The sequence below is a fragment of the Euleptes europaea genome, chromosome 1 (assembly GCF_029931775.1).
Source record: "Euleptes europaea isolate rEulEur1 chromosome 1, rEulEur1.hap1, whole genome shotgun sequence".
NCBI classification, from domain to species: domain Eukaryota; kingdom Metazoa; phylum Chordata; class Lepidosauria; order Squamata; family Sphaerodactylidae; genus Euleptes; species Euleptes europaea.
Genome location: NC_079312.1, coordinates 161,202,548 through 161,222,002, shown reverse-complemented (window position 1 = coordinate 161,222,002; position 19,455 = coordinate 161,202,548). Strand labels below are relative to the sequence as shown.

Here is a 19,455-nt window from a genome sequence, read left to right as displayed (position 1 = left end):
TGCATCATTTCTGAAAGGAGACTTGTTGGAACAGCCCCTTCTTATGTGTCGGTTTTTGCTCTGCGTTCACAGATGGAGGCAACCACACATTCAGGATGGTTATATACACAAAATAAAGCCGGTCCCCATTCCCTCTTCAACCCCTTGGCACCAGCAGAAGTGACTTGTTCTTTGGATTATGCGGCACACAGTCAGTGTTTGTTTGGCATCAGGAGTGTTGGATTTGACACTTTTCTCTTCCTGTCTGGATCTCTTTCAATTAGGGGGAGGACATTTCCATGCTCTTCTCCTTCTCCTCCCACTCTTCTTCTGACTCGTAAGTGCCCTTCACAATTGCCACTCTCGTAGACATATTCATTGCGTGGGGCTGCAGCAGGTAGTTGTAAATCAAAGAAGCCAGGATACCACCACAGATGGGTCCCACCCAAAAGACCTGAGAAAAGTCAAGGAAAGGGTTAAGACATTTTCAAAGATGCAGTCAAAAGGGGGGGGGAATCAAATTTGGGATTATCAGTTGAGACTTACTACTTAGGTACTTTTGGTGTCTGCCCATGATTTAATTCTTGGACTGAGCCAAAACAGCAACAAGCTACAAAGACCCGAGCCTGTAGCACAGTGTTTCCCAACATGTGTTTAGGGACCTAAATGTGTTTTTCCCCCCACAGGGAATTAGAGGGAGTAATGGAGAAGGAGAGGGTGGTCAAAGGCTGGGATGTAACCTCCATATGCAAAGGCTGTGTACTTTGGAATGCCGCTTGCTTGGGGTTCATTGTGGGGGCAGCGGCATCCTTTGTGCGATGTTGGTTAGTGTCTCCAAAGCCACTGTAGAAAATGGAATACTGAACTAGATGGGTGTCAGAATCATAGTCTGCATAGAGCTCCAAAAACCCTTGGACCAGCCCTGGATGGGTGACCATTAACAGTTGCCAGCCCCGGGTTAGGAAATACCTGAAGATTTTTGGGGCAGAGCCTGAGGTTTGGGGAGGGGAGGGGCTTCAATGCCATAGAGTCCAGTTGCCAAAGCCACCCTTTTCTCCAGGTGAACTGATCTCTGTCAGCTGGAGATCAGTTGTAATAGCAGATCTCCAGCCAGTACCTGGAGGTTGGCAACCCTAGTCACCATACCAAGTAAATTTGGACTTGTGGGTCACTGTACTGAAAAGGTTGGCAACCATTGCTGTAGCACTTGTGGTTACTGCCAGACCTGCTTGGTATGGTGCTGGGTTTTAGATGAACATCGAGGCGATCTGATCTGAGCAGGTTGTCATCAAAGGAATCTGATCACGATGGAATCAAAGGAATCTGAATGAGCTAAATTCCCCCGGAATTTGTGTTCGTGTCAAAGATTGCGATGTGACTGGGCTTCTGACTTGTGCTAATGTCTTACAACAAGGCCCACCATGCGTATGGCCAGCAGGTAATTTGGGGTAGCATGAAAACAATTCCTTCTCTTTCAGCTGATCTGATTAAGTTCTGAAACAGGAGTGGGCAGTTATGAAACCAGATTCCGAGATTAAACAGACATTGGCGAAATAAAATTTTTTGAGATGCATTTGAGTGATCCTGCTCAGCCAAAACTTTAAGAACATAACATAAGAAAAGCCCTGCTGGATCAGACCAAGGCCCAGCAAGTCCAGCAGTCTGTTCACACAGAGGCCAACCAGGTGCCTCTAGGAAGCCCACAAACCAGACGACTGCAGCAGCATTGTCCTGCCTGTGTTCCACAACACTTCATATAATAGGCATGCTCCTCTGATCCTGGAGAGAATAGGCATGCATCCTGAGTGACTAGTATTCATTTTGACTAGTAGTCCTGATAGCATTATCCTCCATTAACATGTCTACTTCCCTCCTAAAGCCTTCCAAATTGGCAGCCATCACCACATCCTGGGGCAGGGAGTTGCACAATTTAACTATGCGTTGTGTGAATAAATACTTCCTTTTATCTGTTTTGAATCTGTCATCCTCCAGCTTCAGCAGATGACCCCACGTTCTAGTATTATGAGTGAGGGAGAAAAGCTTCTCCCTGTCCACTCTCTCCATGCCATGCATAATTTTATAGACCTCTATCATGTCTCCCCTTAACCGTCTTCTTTCCAAGCTAAACATCCCTAAGCGTTTTAACAGCTCCTCATAGGGTAGTTGCTCTAGCCCCCTGATCATTATGGTTGCTCTTTTCTGCCCCTTCTCAAGCTTTGCAATATCCCTTTTTAGGTGTGGTGACCAGAACTTTAGAGAAACAACAAGGGAAGCAAAGAGATCTAATAACAATTTAAAAAAAAACTTTCTCAAAGGATAGTCAGTACATCCCTAGGTTGCCTACAAGTTTTTTAAAAAGCACTTTCTTGGCGAATTTGGAAGTTACTGCTTGGGTTAAAAGATTCTGAGGGAAACCAGAACAGTTCTCGGAAGAAGGATTCATAGATACATGAATCCGCACTTCCTCATAACAACTATGACAAGTGGTCACTTTTAGTGCAATCTGGTCACTTTTAGTGCAATCAGAAACAGCATCACACCTTTCTAAGTCAGTTGAAGACTTCAAGAGGCTTGGAAGAGTATAATTCTGTTTAGGAGTGCACTGCCAGTGAGTGTCTCATGACAGAGTGTGGATTTGAACTCAGGTGTTGCTTTCCTAGTTGAACAATCATACACCAAACTAGTTCACTGATGTCTTGGTTCTCCAGTGACCATTGTGAACACCTCAGATTCAAGGGTGATAGAGTTGAAGAGGAAGAGAGGAGATGGTTTTTATATGCCAACTTTCTCTACTGTTCAAGGAGAATCAAACCAGTTTACAATCTCCTTCCCTTCCCCTCCTCACAACAGACACCCTGTGAGGTAGGTGAGGCTGAGAGAGCTCTAAGAGAACTCTGACTAGCCCAAGGTCACCCAGCAGGCTTCATGTGTGGGAGTGGGGAAACCAATCCGGTTCACCAGATTAGAGTCCGCAGCTCATGTGGAGGAGGAGTGGGGCATCAAAGCCGTTTCTCCACATTAGAGTCCACCGCTCTTAACCACTACACCACACTGGTTCCCCAGTACATAGTACAGTAGCCCTTATCTGGGTCCCATTACCACTTCTGCTATCCTAGCATTGTAGATGTATCTGTCTAACACTCTACAACAGCATGTTGCACAATGCTTTATTTGTTTGGTGGTACAAAATACCGTCAGGTTGCCGCTGATTTATGGCAACCCTGTAGGGCTTTCAAGGCAAGAGAGGTTCTGAGGTGGTTTGCCCCCTGAATTTCCTTGATGACCTCCCATCCAAATACTAACTAGGGCTGACCCTGCTTACCTTCTGAGATCTGACAAGATCAGGCTAGCCTGGGCCATCCAGGTCAGGGCCTAATAGGTTTAGATTGGAGTAATTCTGCATATGATTGCACCATAAACCACTTCTTTTGTTGTCTGTTTGGAGTTTGTTCTTGCCTTCACAAAATGTTGGCTGTGTAACAATGGATGGTGGAATCATATGACATGTATTTTCTACAGTTGTGATCTAGTTAAGATAAACAGTCAATATCTTACCCATTGAACAGAGGTGAATCGGCCCGTGACAACAGCAGGAGCAAATGACCTGGCTGGATTCATAGAGCAGCCAGTGAAATAGATCTATGAAGGGAAGGACAGTGTTAGACATTTTAATACTTCCTGTAAATTCATTATTGTCCCCCCTCCACCCATCTATCAGTTCACTATAACCTCTGTTTCCTTCTGCATATTTGTGGTGTTATCTTGGAAAGAGTTCTGGTTGATGCTCATAGGTATAAACCTGGAGCAAATTTTTGCTGGAAGCAAACCAAGACATTTTCTGATGGATGCTTCCCCCAATGACATTATCAAGGGACACGCTAAGAGGGCTGAAAGCACACATCAAGGGTGAGGTACTACTTAGATCAAGTATTTCAGTGTTGCTATCTCTGGCTTTTTACCACACTTTATCCTAGTCTAGATTAGGAGCACTGGCTTGAAAGGTTGTAGTATTGGCTCCCAACCCCCTTTCAGCAGCCTCCTTATCTGCCAACACCAATTGATCTAACAAACCCTAAGTTGCCTTAGGAATGTGCTGGGATATGGAAGTCTCAGCATCCACAGTAGGGTTGCCAACCTCCCAGTACTAGCTGAAGATCTCCTGCTATTCCAACTGATCTCCAGCTGACAGAGATCAGTTCACTTGAAGAAAATGGCTGCTTTGGGAATTGGACTCTATGGCATTGAATTCCCTCCCCAAACCCCGCCACCCCAAAAACGGTGGCAAAGAGTGACCTGGCAACCCTAATCCACAGTCATGAGAGAGTTAACTGCTTCTTTGGTAGTAAAATACTAGATATACATGTAGCCAAGAGGTTGCTGAGTAAAGCAGTTGATTCTAGAAGGGGGGAGGTTCACTGAGGTTGTGTTACATCTAGTTCAGTTGATTTAGCTTTTCCATTGTGTAGGAGTTATATCTAGTCTGCTAGCTAAGGAATAAATCTTTAAGGTTAAGCTAACATCAGCGTCTGTGATTATTTACTCTGCATAACCAACCAAATGTGACTGTTACCAGAATGCCCTGCTCAGTGATGGTTCTGTAAAATTCATGTAGCTGCTCTTTGCACCGATATCATAATTCTGACTTGTTTCTGGTAGCCAGCAGCCCGCTAAAAGGATGGCCCTCCATAGGGTTGCCAACCTCCAGGTACTAGCTGGAGATCTCCTGCTATTACAACTGATCTCCAGCCGATCGAGATCAGTTCCCCTGGAGGAAATGGCCGCTTTGGCAACTGGACTCTAGGGCATTGAAGGCCCTCCCCTCCCCAAACCCTGCCCTCCTCAGGCCCCACCCCACAAACCTCCCGCCGGTGGTGAAGAGGGACCTAGCAACCCTAGCCCACTGGGAACTTTCCCTGCAAGTTAGCCAGCCAGCCTGCCCCTACTCCTGCACCTGCCTTCTCCTTCCTTTGGTCTATCAAGGCCAGCATGCTCTCCAGTATCAGAGGTTTTCTACATTACCTACTGTCTGGCCCTTTTCCCCCAACTGTGAACCTCAGGAATTGGACCTGGGAAAGTGCATGCAAAGCAGGCGGTCTACCACTGAGCCATGGCCCTTTCCTCCAATGTGTGAGGTATGAATCAGCCTTATAACATCTTGATTGTTCATATTCCACCTCCCCCTGTGCACAAGGTCCGTCCAGTGGTGAGTGTGAGAGCAGCTCTCAAAGTGAGCACATCAGGCTGCTGGGATGTATGAACCGGCCCTATGACATCACGATCTTTCATGTTCCTCCTCCCTTTTGTCTTTCGTTTCTGCACAAACAAACTAAAAAGCTGTGGGTGGAAGAGAGAAACAATAATGAAACACTCACCCCAAGCAGGTGACCCAAGGTGACGGACAGTCCGATAGACAGGGCTGGAGAGCCTACGTTGTCACGTCGGCGGCTGTCAGTCGAGGCAAAAATGCACATAACAAGCTGGAAAGTGAGGATGATCTCCACCACCACGGCCTGGCCTGCGGTTGTGTTGTTGCTGAGCTGTGAAGACGAGAAAGCAAGGAGGCTTAGGGTATGCTCCCACTAGGGTTGCCAACCTCCAGGTGGTACTATTAAGCAAGGGCGTGTTGCATATAATAGCTGGCTAAATCTCCTGTTATCACACAGTATTTCAACATGCAGCCACAAAAATTCCTTTTGAATTTTTGTGGCTGCGTGTTGAAATACTGTGTGATAACAGGAGATTTAGCCAACCTCCAGGTGGTACCTGGAGATCTCCTGCTATTACAACTGATCTCCAGGCGACAAAGATCAGCTCACCTAGAGAAAATGGCTGCTTTGGAAGGTGGACTCCATGGCATTGAAGTAGGGTTGCCAACCTCCAGGTGGTAGTAAATCCCTAAGGAAATAATCTCAGTACACAGCCACTAATCGTTTTAACATATGCAAATTTACTTATATATTATATCACAATATGCACGTAATGTATGCGTAACACTCTTTTCAATAAAGTTCTGAGCTGCAAATAGCCTAAACGTGATGAAAATAATAGGCTTTAACACTTGTACAACTGCACAATTCTCTTCTAAATATTACAAACATTTCAGATCATACAAACCCCCGGGGGAATAATTCTTACAACCAGCAGAAGGGTCCACAAAGTCTTTCCAGATGTATTGAAATTTGCGACAAATCAGGCAGTATAAATCAAGATCGTTTTCAATCGCGGTCATGTTTAGGCTATTTGCAGCTCAGAACTTTATTGAAAAGAGTGTTACGCATACATTACGTGCATATTGTGATATAATATATAAGTAAATTTGCATATGTTAAAATGATTAGTGGCTGTGTACTGAGATTATTTCCTTAGGGATTTACTAGCTATATATCAGTACACTTCCAGATTATAGTATTTACAATAACCTCCAGGTGGTGGCTGGAGATCTCCCACTATGGCAACTGATCTCCAGGTGATAGCTCTCAGTTCACCTGGAGAAAATGGCTGTTTTGGAAGTTGGCCTCTATGGCAATATGCCCCACTGAAGTCCCTCCCCTCCCCTCTCCAAACCCTGCCCTCCTCAGGCTGAACCCCCCAAAATCTCCAGGTTTTTCCCAGCCCAGACCTGGCCACCCTAAGTCCCACACACCTTGGTCTGGCAGTGACGCCCACTGACCTCAAGGGTAACCTTCTTCCAACTAGATAAACATACTCAAAGGTGGATGCTAATTAAAAAATGCTGTTTGAAAACGTGCAGAAGCCTTCAGGGCTTGTCATTACATTCCAAGCCTTTGAGGTAGGGACCCGCATTTTCTAGCACCCTTGGGCACTTCTAAGCTTGGTGAGGGTGCTGTTCTTCATAGTAAAGAAACAGTTCCATTTTTAAGCTGATTGGATCAAGACAAGGGAACATCTCCCTGCCCTTATGTAACAGAAGAGGCTCAGACTGACTACTGCAAAAGTCTGTCTCTCTGTCCCTTTTGCTCTCTGCATTTATCTCTCTTTTTGGCCAACAATATCACATAGCTATCATAGAATCATAGAGTTGGAAGGGACCACCATGGCCATCTAGTCCAACCCCCTGCACAATGCAGGGAATTCACAACTACCTCCCCCCACACCCCTAGTGACCCCTACTCCATGGCCAGAAGATGGCAAAAAAAGAGAGAGAAAAAAACCCTCCAGGATTCCTGGCCATCTATTTAATGAAAATATGAAAAGTGCTGCCAAGTCACTGAGAACTTATGGCAACCTAAGGTTTCTAACTCCGGGTTGGGAAATACCTGGAGATTATTGAGCAGAGTCTGAGGAAGATGGGGTTTGGGGAGGGGAGGGACTTCAATGCCATAGAGTCCAATTGCCAAAGTGGCCATTTTCTCCAGGGGAACTGATCTCTATCGGCTGGAGATCAATCGTAATAGCAGATCTCCAGCCACCACCTGGAGGCTGGAAACCCTATGGCAACCCCATAGGGTTTTCAAGGCAAGAGATGAACAGAGGCAGCCCGGAACTCCCTCTGTGGATTCACATCCAAGTACTAATCAAGTACTTGGCCAATCTGGGACATTCCGGTCAAGGCATGTTCTATCTATCACCTTTCTATCACCTTCTTGTCCTTTGAGGATGGTTTGGGGAGGGGAGGGACTTCAATGCCACAGAGCCCAATCGCCAAAGCGGCCATTTTCTCCAGGTGAACTGATCTCTGTCGGCTTGAAATCAGTTGGAATAGCAGGAGACCTCTAGCTAGTACCTGGAGGTTGGCAACCCTACTAGTCCAGTACATTAACAGCCACAGCTCAGTCCTGAAATGGCTGTTCTTTGCTAACACTGTACCTGCTCCAAATTGCCTTTAAAGCAATGAAGCTGAGTAACAGTGCCCTGGAGAAGCCAGGGAATTTGTAAGTATTTGGAGCAGATTTAGGGAGCACCCAATGGAGACCTAAGACCTATGGGTCTTGAGCTTATATTTAGTGCAAAAATATGGTAGGAAAGAACCATAATCATTTGGGATCTAGCTATTCAAGACCTTTACTTTAACAAAAATCAGACTGTAAGCTCTGTGGAAGAAAGTAGACTCCTTTGAAATGTGGTGTTGGAGGAGAGGGTTAGGGATACCGTGGACTGCCAAAAAACAAATCAGTGGGTTATAGATCAAATCAAGCCTGAACTGACGCTAGAAGCTAAAATGACTAAACTGAGGCTATTGTATTTTGGTCACATTATGAGAAGGCAAGAGTCACTAGAAAAGACAGTCACGCTAGGAAAAGTTGAGGGCAGCAGGAAAAGAGGAAGACTCACCCAACAAGAGATGGATTGACTCTATAAAGCAGTGGTTCCCAACCTTTTTTTGACCAGGGACCACTAGGACCTTTTTGTTCGGTGCAGGGACCCCAAGGTTCAAAATAAAAACTCTGAGAATTTGAAAATAAACTTTAATCATAGCTGTTAGTTAAACATTAAGCTTAGAATAATATTTGAATATATATTTTTATAATAGAGAATTTTTAATTGAAAATATTAATTTATTATGGGTTTATAACTTTGTTTCGCTGACCTTAATTTAGTTCTCGCGGACCCCTGGGGGTCCACGGACCCCTGGTTGGGAACCAGTGCTATAAAGGAAGCCACGGCCCTCAATTTGCAAGACCTGAGCAAGGCTGTCAAAGATAGGACATTTTGGAGGACTTTGATTTATAGGGTCGCCATGAGTCGGAAGCAACTTGAAGGCACTTAACACACACACACAAGCTCTCTGGCCTTGTCTTCTTGTTTCAGATTAGGTTTATCATGCAGATGTAGCAACACAGAAGGCTTATTTGCATTACAAATTCCTCTGCCTTGTTTCCTTTTCTACAGGAATAGCTATCAGCTAGAAATGGTCAAAGAGAGGCTCCCAAGGAATTTTAAATCCCCACAGGAAACATCTCAAGCCACTTTTATGGTCTGTGCACCCCCTCGCAAGCTAGCTAAAAATCTGGGTCAGGGAAAATGTAGGAAGGGAAGGGATATAAACCAAATCCTTAGCCATAGCCTCAGGGGCTGAGAGGGGTGCTGCATAACAGAGGTCTAAGACATGATTCCTGGCATCTCATTTGCCACAAATCCATAAGCAAGTATTACTGTGGACATTTTGAACTTCCAGCTGTTTTCCTTGCTGATCCAAAGGGTTTTCTAAATGTCCATTGTATTGCTCTACCAGCATCACCCTCATACTGGCTTAACTAGATTCTCCTGATTTTTTTTCCACCCCAGGTATAATTTGGCTCCTAAACTTCGTTTATAGACTTTGGCCACTATCCAGCCGAGACCTAAGTGCACTAAAGCCTTATTTAATCAACCGTCTTAAGTGCTTTTAACTCTGTATTGGATTGCGGCCTCTAGCTAGACTCAAAAGGGGCTTGTAGTCATGCACAGAGCCTGCCAGAATACCAAGAGTGGGAGAACAAGACTAGACCTCCCTGGCCCTGCAAGCCCATCATCAAGATTTGGTCTATTTACAACATTTCAGAAATAAAACAGAAAGTTTTCTTTCATGACTCGTAAGAGTGGACATTTGGGATAAGATCTGGAGTGTTAAAATTTTGTACTGTGCCCACAGAAATGATGTCTAGGCCTTACACACAGAAAGCCCTTCTTGGGTTTTAGGTAAGGATGCCATCCTCCAGCTGAGTAGGGTTGCCATGTCCCTCTTTGCCACCGGCGGGGGGGGGGGGGGTTTGGGGCGGAGCCTGAAGAGAGGGTTTGGAGAGGGGAGGGACTTCAGAGCCATAGAGTCCAATTGCCAAAGCGGCTATTTTCTCCAGGGGAACTGATCTCTATCGGCTGGAGATCAGTTATAATAGCAGGAGGTCTCCAGACACCATTTGGAGGTTAGCAACCCTACAACTGAGGCCTGGGGATCTCCTGGAATTATGATTCATCTCCAAACTACATAGAACAGTCCCCCTGAAGAAAATGGATGCTTCAGAGGGTGGCATTGTAACCCACTGAGGTCCCTGTCCTCCCCAAGCTCTACCCGCAAATCTCTAGGAGTTTCCTAACCTGCTGACAACCCTATCCCCTGGCAGCCTTAATTTTTTTTGGGGGGGGATTGTGTACTTGTGCAGTGCTCCCTTCCACAACACATTTATTAATATTAAACACTGCACCAGAGCATCCCCTGACCTCCAAGACGTGTTGAGGGAGGTGTGGTGGGAAGTGGTGGGAATGGGAGAGTAGGGTTGCAAACCTCTAGCTACTAGCTGGAGACCTCCTGCTGTTACAACTGATCTCCATCCAATACAGATCAGTTCCCCTGGAGAAAATGGCCGTTATTGCAATTGGACTCTGTGGCATTGAAGTCACTCCCCTCCCCACACCTCAGGCTCCCCACACCTTCCTCAGGCTCTGCCCCCCAAATCTTCAGGTATTTCCCAACCTGGAGGTGGCAACCCTATGGGACAGCCTGAACTGTAGAGTTGCGAGCTCCGGGTTGGGAAATACCTGGAGATGTTTGGGGTGGAGCTTGAGGGGAGCAGGGTCTGGAGAGGAGAGGGTCTTCAATGCCATAGAATCCAACTGACAAATCAGCCATTTTCTCCAGGGGAACTGATCTCTATTGGCTGGAGATCAGTTGTAATAGCAGGATATCTCCAGCCACCACCTGGAGGTTGGCAACCCTACTGAACAGCATCTCTGCCTGTGCCACACCCTGCACACCAGCTTTTCCATCTCAGCCTCCATTTTCAGCGATGAACTACCTGTCCAAGACTGTCCAAGCAGACCTACAAATATTAGACATCAAAATCTCAACCGTTTTCAGAGAGTCCAAGTGATCCTATTTCCCACCCCAAAGAGGAAGAAAGAAAGAAACCAATTTCCATATACCAACACCCTACTATAACTTTTGTTTTTGCTCCTCTTCCAGGTGGCAAAGCTGGAGTTAAAGAACTTCTTGCTTTTTGTCTCTCTCTCTCCTTCTAGTGACTCACTCACCCCCTTAGGATATGAGAAGCCTGGGGAAGAAAACCCGCCTTGTAAATTACTCTGCAGAGTTATCCTGTCAAGCCAGCCAACTGCCTGGTGTATCATTAGAGCACACGTCCCTCTCACTCTTGCGGTGCAGCATGTAGGTGGAATCTCCTGTGCTGCGAGCTTTCCAAAGGACAGAGTGGCAGCCTCTGACTTTCGAGCCTCTGCTGAGATGCAATTTCCCTTCCTGAGCATGTTGGCTTGCCTGAGGATCTCTTGCAAACCTCTAAACTATCACACTATCCACGGAGCAAATCACCTTCCCAGCAGCAGAGAGCACTTACCCCGTTGGCTGACAGGTTGCCACGGACGCTAGCGGGCGTCACTCCGTAAAGGATGCCCGCTCCGGCAATGCCCCCCACCAGCTGGGCCACAATGTAGAACAGAGTCCGGAGGAAAGAGATCTGGTTGCCGACGAAGAAGGCAATTGTCACTGCCGGGTTCATGTGGCCGCCGCTGATGTGGCCAAAGGTCTGCGCCATGGTGCCGATGGCCAAGCCGAAAGCCATGGCGATCTGGAGGACGGAGGGCAAGGCTGAAGGCCATTTCAGGGCGGAGCCTAAGCCGAAGAAGACAAAAATCAAGGTGGCTAAGAACTCGGTGAAGACAGCTCTGGCAAAAGCGATGGTGCAGATTTCTTTCCTCATGTTCAGGCTGTGGCAGGTGGAAGAGTAGTGATGATGGATGCTAAGAGGCTGCTGTGGAAATGCGGGGCCAAACAGATCTATATATATATGTCTACAGGTGCAGCAAGAAAAGCTTTTGTGGGTGGAGCCAAGACGCTTGCCAGTCCTCCACCCTCCCCACCTGATCCTGTGGAATTTGGAAACTTTCCATCTTCAAGCTACATCTACACCTTCTTCTGTCATAGGCTGGTACTGATATTCTTCTTTTCTCCTTCAGACAATGGGGGCCCTATTGAATGTCCCTACGGTCATTAGATAACCACAGTATTGCATAACGACATAGAAAATGGCACCTTGCCTATTTACTCTGCGATTGTTTTTTTTTGTTTTTTTAAGGAAATTTTTGATTTGTAGCGACAGGCATCAAAAAACATTTTATAGCACTGGCATATTTATTATGTTTTTCCACCCTCCTTGGGTGAAAGTAATCTGACAATATTTGTGGCCAGTTCCGCAAAACTGGATTCTCTGGTATGCCAAGGTTTGGCTCATGTCTTTGAGATTATGGATTATATGCCTTGGTGAACCAGACAGTTTCCTGGGGGTTTATTAAAAACTAGGACTCATTGGGCGAAAACGCATGGTCGCTTTAGCCTCCTTTATTCCCGGATTCAGCCAGGATCGATCGCACGTTCGGCGAAACGCATGCGTTCGATCCTGGCTGAATCCTGGCTGAAACAGGGAATAAAGGATGCTAAAGCGACCGTGTGGTTTCGCCCAGTATGGTTATGAGTAACTTGTCAGTCAGCATGTGGCTGCCAAATGCAGTCCTGTTTTAATGCAAGAGAGGCCCAAAAGATTAGCACAAGACCCCTTGTTGTTTGCAAATAGGCATAAAGTATGAAGCAGCAGAAACTTTGTGGCCTACAGTGAACCAACTGTTTCTGTTGCCTCAGATTCAAATAACTTCCAGTTCTGCTAATAGCTGAACAACCTCAGAAGGTTTCTGAAGCATTTGTTCTTTACTTGTTTTATCAGCCAATATCTATGAATAACCTCCTTTTTAGACTGTAGGGGACTTTTGCAAATGAGGTGGGTGCACTTGCAAATTACCCATCTAGAGGGATCCATAATATTGCTCTCTTTGCTTTAAGAAACCAAGCACATCACGAGAGGGTGCATGAATAGGGGCCCGGGGGGATTTTGGAGTAGGACTCTGCAGATATTAAGGGTTACAAAAAAGACCTGAGAAATGTTGAATTCCTGAAGTCCTTCTAAATTCCTTGAATGTCTTGCCAGTGTAGCCACACGGGCCTTAAATTCAATGTCTATTCTGAGCAGGGCCAGAATGAAGCTACTTTTCAACACTGTTCTACAAACTACAGAGATCAGTTCCCCTCAAGGAAATGGCTGCTTTGCAGGGTGGACTCCATGGCATCACATCCTTGTTGAAGTCTCTGCCCTCCCTAGGGTTGCCAACCTCCAGGTGATGGCAGGAGATCTCCTGCTGTTACAACTGATCTCCAGTCTATAGAGATCAGTTCACCTGGAGAAAATGGCCGCTTGGGCAATTGGACTCTATGGCATTGAAGTCCCTGCCCTCTCCAAACCCCACCCTCCTCAGGCTCCACCCCAAAAACCTCCCGCCCGTGGCGAAGAGGGACCTGGCAACCCTATCCCTCCCCAAACGCAGTCCTCCCCAGGCTCTCCCCCAAATCTCCAGGAACTTTCCGACCTGGAATTGATAACTCTAAACAGAGAGGCTGGTCAGGAAATGCGTTGGCTAAAGGAATGGGACAAAGTGGTCAATGGATTAAAAGCAGCAACTTAAGGAAACGGTTGTGGCTATGAATAAAGCCCAGGAGGAGCCTAGGAGAAAGTAGGGCTGGTGCAATTTTTTAAAATTCAGATATGTATACCTCGCTTTTCTCCCTAATGGGGCCCCAAAGTAGCTTACAACATTTTTCTTCCTTCCTCCATTTTATCCTCATAACAACCCTGTGAGGGAAGCTAGGCTGCGAGAATGGCTAACTCAAGGTCACCTAGCATGTATCCATGGCAGAATGGGGATTTGAACGTGGGCCTCCCAGTCCAACATCTAACCCCTCTCTAACCATGCTGGCCTGTTTGGCAATAGGACTGCAGATCCTAAAGGAGATTTTGAGACATATGGACTATGAACAAAAGGGGCATCGAGTTGCTAGCCCTAGACCCCTGACAGGTAGGGTTGCCAACCTCCAGGTAGTAGCTGGAGATCTCCTGCTATTACAACTGATTTCCTGGAGATCTCCTGCTATTACAACTGATCTCCAGCCCATAGAGACCAGTTCCCCTGGAGAAAATGGCTGCTTTGGCCATTGGACCCTATGGCACGGAAGTCCCTCCCCTCCCCAAACCCTGCCCTCCTCAGGCTCTGCCCCAAAAACCTCCCACTGGTGGCGAAGAGGGACCTGGCAACCCTACCAACAGGAGTATTTTTCCTATTGTGGCATCTGCTTTCACCCTTGTGATTTTAAGGGGGAAATGAGGAACAAAAATCTGTGTGCTGCGAGAGGAACTGAAGAAATCAGTCCATTCTTTGTGTGTGTCAAATGTCAACCTTTGGCTTCTGGCTTCTAATACTTCTGTATAGTCAGGAGCATTATCTGTTCTGACAATGTCCCTGTCCAAAATAAGGAACTGAGGTTGAAAGACAGAAGCTCTGGCTCCAAACTTAATGGCTGAATGCGGATTGAAGCTTGTTGGTTTCCCAGTTGCACAGCCAAGGCATCATAATGGGTTGTAGTGCATATGTGTTTTTCCGTCAAGTCACAGCTGACTTATGGCGACTCTGGTGGGGTTTTCAAGGCAAGAGATGTTCAGAGGTGGTTTGCCATTGCCTGCCTCTGCGTCACACCCCTGGTATTCCTTGGAGGTCTCCATACAAATACTTGCCAGGGTTGAGCTGAGAGTGTGTGACTGGCCCAAGGTCACCCAGCAAGTTTCCAAGGCAGACTGGGGATTCGAACCTCGGTTTTCCGGATCCTAGCCCAAGACCTTAACCACTACATCACGCTGGCTCTCAGTGGTTTGTAGGGTGGGACATAAAGGCAAACTGATCTGACTGGGTAAGCTGCAGGCCAGAGGTCTGGGTACAGGTAAGGCCTTAGAAGAGGTGAAGGTTGGCTGCACAACTTCTGAAGTTCTGTTACAGTGCCAGTCAATGAACGTCTTTCAAAGGGCATCAATTCCAAAAGATTAACAGGAATGTGTGATCAGCATCTTCCTCCATACGTATACAAAACTCCTCCCGGGAGATCCGGCGTTGTTAGTAGGGGCTCTGATGGATTGACAGAACTGCTACTAGGGAGGAGGGCGATGATAATGGCAAAGGCATGTGGCAGGTGAGTTGCTCTGGGACAGTGAGGAAAACTGGCAGCCTGCCACCAAGACACGCAAACATTCACACGCACGTTTGGCTCTCCCCTCTGATCTTTCGTGAGTCACGATGCTGACCGCACAAAGGGCAAACAAACAGGACTCTGTGTTAGAATGATAGGGACATAGCCAGCATATGTGCATTACTAGTTTACAATTCATCCACCTCTGTGAGGCCTATTGTATCCATGCCCAAGGCATGGGGAAAGGAGAGAGCTAGAAGATGGCTCACTTCCCAGATGCTTGTAGCAGCTGTCAGCACCTGCAACAGGTGTTTAGAGACTCTGGAACACGTGATGCCTTATTTAGCAGGTACTCTGTGAAGTAGACCATAGAACTATTCTGCTGGAAGAAACAAAATGACATCTAGTGCATCATTCTGCTATGACATAAGTGTCTCAACATGAGCCACCTACCATTCTTTATATATTCCTTACACTTCCCTGAGTGTTTTGCACAGACACAATCATGATCACAGTATACAATCCAGAGACCAGGCACGCAGGATAAAGGATCTTACATAGCAAACATGTAAAACATTAGTCATGCAAGCGAACCAGCTCACACATTGTAAGAAAAAGTAATATCCCCAGAGTCAGTTGAAAATCTGGCCTGGGGGGAGATTAATAGAATCATAGAGTTGGAAGGGACCACCAGGGTCATCTAGTCCAACCACCTGCACAATGCAGGAAATTCACAACTACCTCCCCCCCACACACCCCAGTGCCCAGAAGATGGCCAAAATGCTCTCCCTCTCATGAACTGCCTAAGTTAATAGAATCAGCATTGCTGACAGATGGCCATCTAGCCACTGCTTAAAAACCTCCATGGAAGGAGAGCTTACCACCTCCCGAGGAAGCCTGTTCCACAGAGAAACTGCTCTAACCGTTAGAAAATGCTTTCTAATGTCTAGATGGAAACTCTTCTGATTTAATTTTAACCCGTTGGTTCTGGTCCGACCTTCTGGGGCAACAGAAAACAACTCGGCACCCTCCTCTATATGACAGCCTTCAAGTACTTGAAGATAGCTATCATATCCCCTCTCAGTCTTCTCCTTTTCAGGCTAAACATACCAGCTCCTTCAACCTTTCCTCATCGGACTTGGTCTCCAGACCCCTCACCATCTTTGTTGCCCTCCTCTGGGCACGTTCCTGCTTATCTACATCTTTCTTAAATTGTGGTGCCCAAAACTGAACACAGTACTCTAGTTGAGGTCTAACCAGAGCAGAGTAAAGCGATACCATCACTTCATGCGATCTGGACACTATACTTCTGTTAATGCAGCCCAAGATCGCATTTGCTTTTTTTAGCTACTGTATCACACTGCTGACTCATGTTCAGTGTTTGGTCTACTAAGACCCTTTATTGTATGATTCCGATCCGGAGGTTACTGTAGATGTTGCCAATTTTCTAGTGGATGTGATGAAAGTCCAAAAAGCCCAAAGTTTGTAATTTCTATTATTGGAATTTACTGGCCTATGTCTTTATCTTAATGACTGCATATTTTATGAACCTTCTGTAACAATTGTAATATTATTTATGCCATTAAAGGTTTTTGAGTTTACTAAGACCCCAAGATCCTTTTCGCACACACTACTGCTAAGACAAGTCTAATGCATTTTTGTGTAATTTTTTATCCTGCCCTTCTTCCAAGGAGATTAGAGTGATGTACATGGTTTTCTCTTGCTCATTTCCCCCCCTCACAGCTCTCCTGTGAGGTAGCTTAAGTTGGAAAAAAGTGGCTGGACCTAAGCCATCCAACAAGCTTCATAGCTAAGTGGGGATTTGAACCCAGGTCTCACAGAGTCTGCTCCAATATTCTAGCAACCACACTATGCTGGCTCTCTATTGGTGCCTCACTCCCTGACTCAAAATAGGGCAATTTGTAAAATCTGTTTCCAGGGAAAATGGAACTGTCTCTCAAATTTTACCAGTTAACATCCTGCCCCAGTTAATGGCAGTCATTTCTCAAAGGTGAGGACACCAGAGATAACACAGAAGGAAGGGACAATAACCCTTTGTGACTTGGCTTTGCCACAAAGTTACTGTAGCCATTCATTTTGGGGGGGAGAGGGAAAGGGTGGAAACCAATCCAGAGCAGCCCAAAGATAAATAAGGTAGTGTAATATGTTTAAGCTAATCGTATTGCATGTTTTAAGAAGACGAATAAAATTTACAAACAATTGTCCATTCAGCACCCAAAACACTGGAAGCCAGGAACACCTTTACTTCTAAATGACCAAGTTAGACAGAATACTGCCTGACTGATATTCCTCTCAAGTAAATGGCTACAGGGTCATTTTCTTTTTCAGAAAGACAATTCAGGATCATTCAGGATAAGGCCTTCTAACCTTCCTGCCAGGGCCAAGATCTCAGCTCCTACTGCGCTGTTCACATGATCAGAGGGGGAAGTTATTCAAAGCTAGAGTTCTTTCTTCCTTCCTTCCTTCCTTCCTTCCTTCCTTCCTTCCTTCCTTCCTTCCTTCCTTCCTTCCTTCCTTCCTTTCTTTCTTTCTTTCTTTCTTTCTTTCTTTCTTTCTTTCTTTCTGTATAACTTTATACATACACATTAATAAATCAGTAGCATAACATTTACAGTCTTAAAGTTGGATTTGTAAAAGATCTATTTACAATAATAAAACAATAGATATCTCTTAAACTTCTACTTTCAAAAGAAAAAACGGCAAGGGGGGGAGTACATTATCTTGATATTTACCATTCCAGGGCATTACAACCATTGCCCTCTTTGATTTTTGGTGCTTCCCCTTCCAACCCATAAACAATATTTTCTAGCTACAAGGTTGGCATTTTTTTGAGAAGATGGACAACCAGAGTAGATTTACTGGTTCTTACAAGTGGCTGAGCTGAATGAATAAGGCGTTCACCAGGGAAGCCAATTGACCCTGTACTGAAAATGGCTGAAATGAGGCATACTGAGGTATTTGATGGCAGTAGGCCTGCTTCTTGGGCTTTGTATGCTGAGAAATGTAAGCTGGAACTGTTCAGGGGAGCATTTTTACAAAGTGAATAATAAGGTAATAATAATAATAAAGTTGTTGGTAACGCCTGTGGAATTTAAAGTATTCTTCATTGTGTTTGTGTAAATTATGCTGGTTTTTTCCTCTTCCAACCTGTATATCTAATAGCACTGTGTAACCCTGGTCTGTGGATACCTAAATCTACAGATTGGGACCACATGGATGCTATACAGATTTTCCTGCAAACCTGGGGTACTCCCCAGTTTTGTAAAAAAAAATCTGAAAACTTAATCTCTATATATATTGAGGGTTTAAACTCCCCTGATTTAAATTCCCCCAGTTTAAAAAATACCCTTTGAAGTGGTGGCAGTCGCCGCTGCAGGGATCCACTCTGAGCTTGACCATGGCAGCAGCGGAAGCTGAGAGCTGCTCTGAGCCTGGCTGCAGTGGTGGACGCTGGGAGCCGCTCAGGGCTCAGCAATGGGGGGGGAATTGGGTCCCCCCCCCACGCGTGTTTCATGGCGCCCCACCCAGCATTCTCTAATTTTGTAACCCAGCCTTTATTTTTCGGTTTACTGTATGTAGTATAATGTTTCACTGTATTATTCTCAAATCTTCCAATCCTGCTTATTGTCCTATCATACTGGGTTTTTTAAAGCCCGTTGTCTAACTTTGTTGTCTTGCACATATTATTATTGTTTTTAGTCGTGATCTACCTTAAGTCTCATTGAGAAAGGTAGATGATCAACAAAGCAAAGAAATACATTTTGGCATGAAGTACAAACAAGAAAGATAATCCTGGACAGAAATGAGATGCTCTCCTGACAGTCTGTTGGGCCCAATCTTTCGCAATAATGCGATCACTTGTTGCACCTGATTCACCCAAGACTGAGACTTCCAATGGACCTGTGTGGAGTAACTGAGGGCAAACCTATCACACCGACATCGTCAGTCACCCTACCGAGATTTCAGTTTCACAAACGGAAACAACAGCTGAGAGAGGACGCTGCCGCTTTTGCAGAGTTCTCATCTCTCTCAGCACTATAATTTTGGGATTTCCTAGATGATGTGTTGCAGAATTGCCCTCTATATGGAGTTCATGATGAAACACAACAAAGGTGTTTCCTGAGCTTAAGACAATAGTTGCAATGGTCCCAGAAATGGTTTTAGCCAGTGAAATTGCACTCCACAGAAATGGGGTTGCCCGGTCCCTCTTCACAACCGGTGGGAGGTTTTTGGGGTGGAGCCTGAGGAGGGCAGGGTTTGGGGAGGGGAGGGACTTGAATGCCATAGAGTCCAATTGCCAAAGTGGCCATTTTTTCCAGGTGAACAGGTCTGTATTGGTTGGAGATCAGTTGTAATAGCAGGAGATCGTCTACCACCACCTGGTTGGCAACCCTACACAGAAATCAGGAGGGTAGCCACTAAGTAGGGTTGCCTGAGGAAGGCGG

At 45.7% G+C, this 19,455-nt stretch overlaps 1 protein-coding gene across 1 annotated transcript; it reads right to left on the bottom strand.

The window, feature by feature from the left end:
- Window positions 1-259: 259 nt before the first annotated feature.
- LOC130493289 (aquaporin-5-like) lies at window positions 260-11,650 on the bottom strand. Its single transcript, XM_056867000.1, has 4 exons — window positions 11,268-11,650; window positions 5,352-5,516; window positions 3,535-3,618; window positions 260-433 (listed from the first exon to the last, which is right to left on the bottom strand). The coding sequence occupies exons 1-4, from the start codon at window positions 11,628-11,630 to the stop codon at window positions 260-262; spliced, it is 786 nt and encodes a 261-aa protein (XP_056722978.1). The 5' UTR covers window positions 11,631-11,650.
- Between the last annotated feature and the right edge of the window lie 7,805 nt (window positions 11,651-19,455).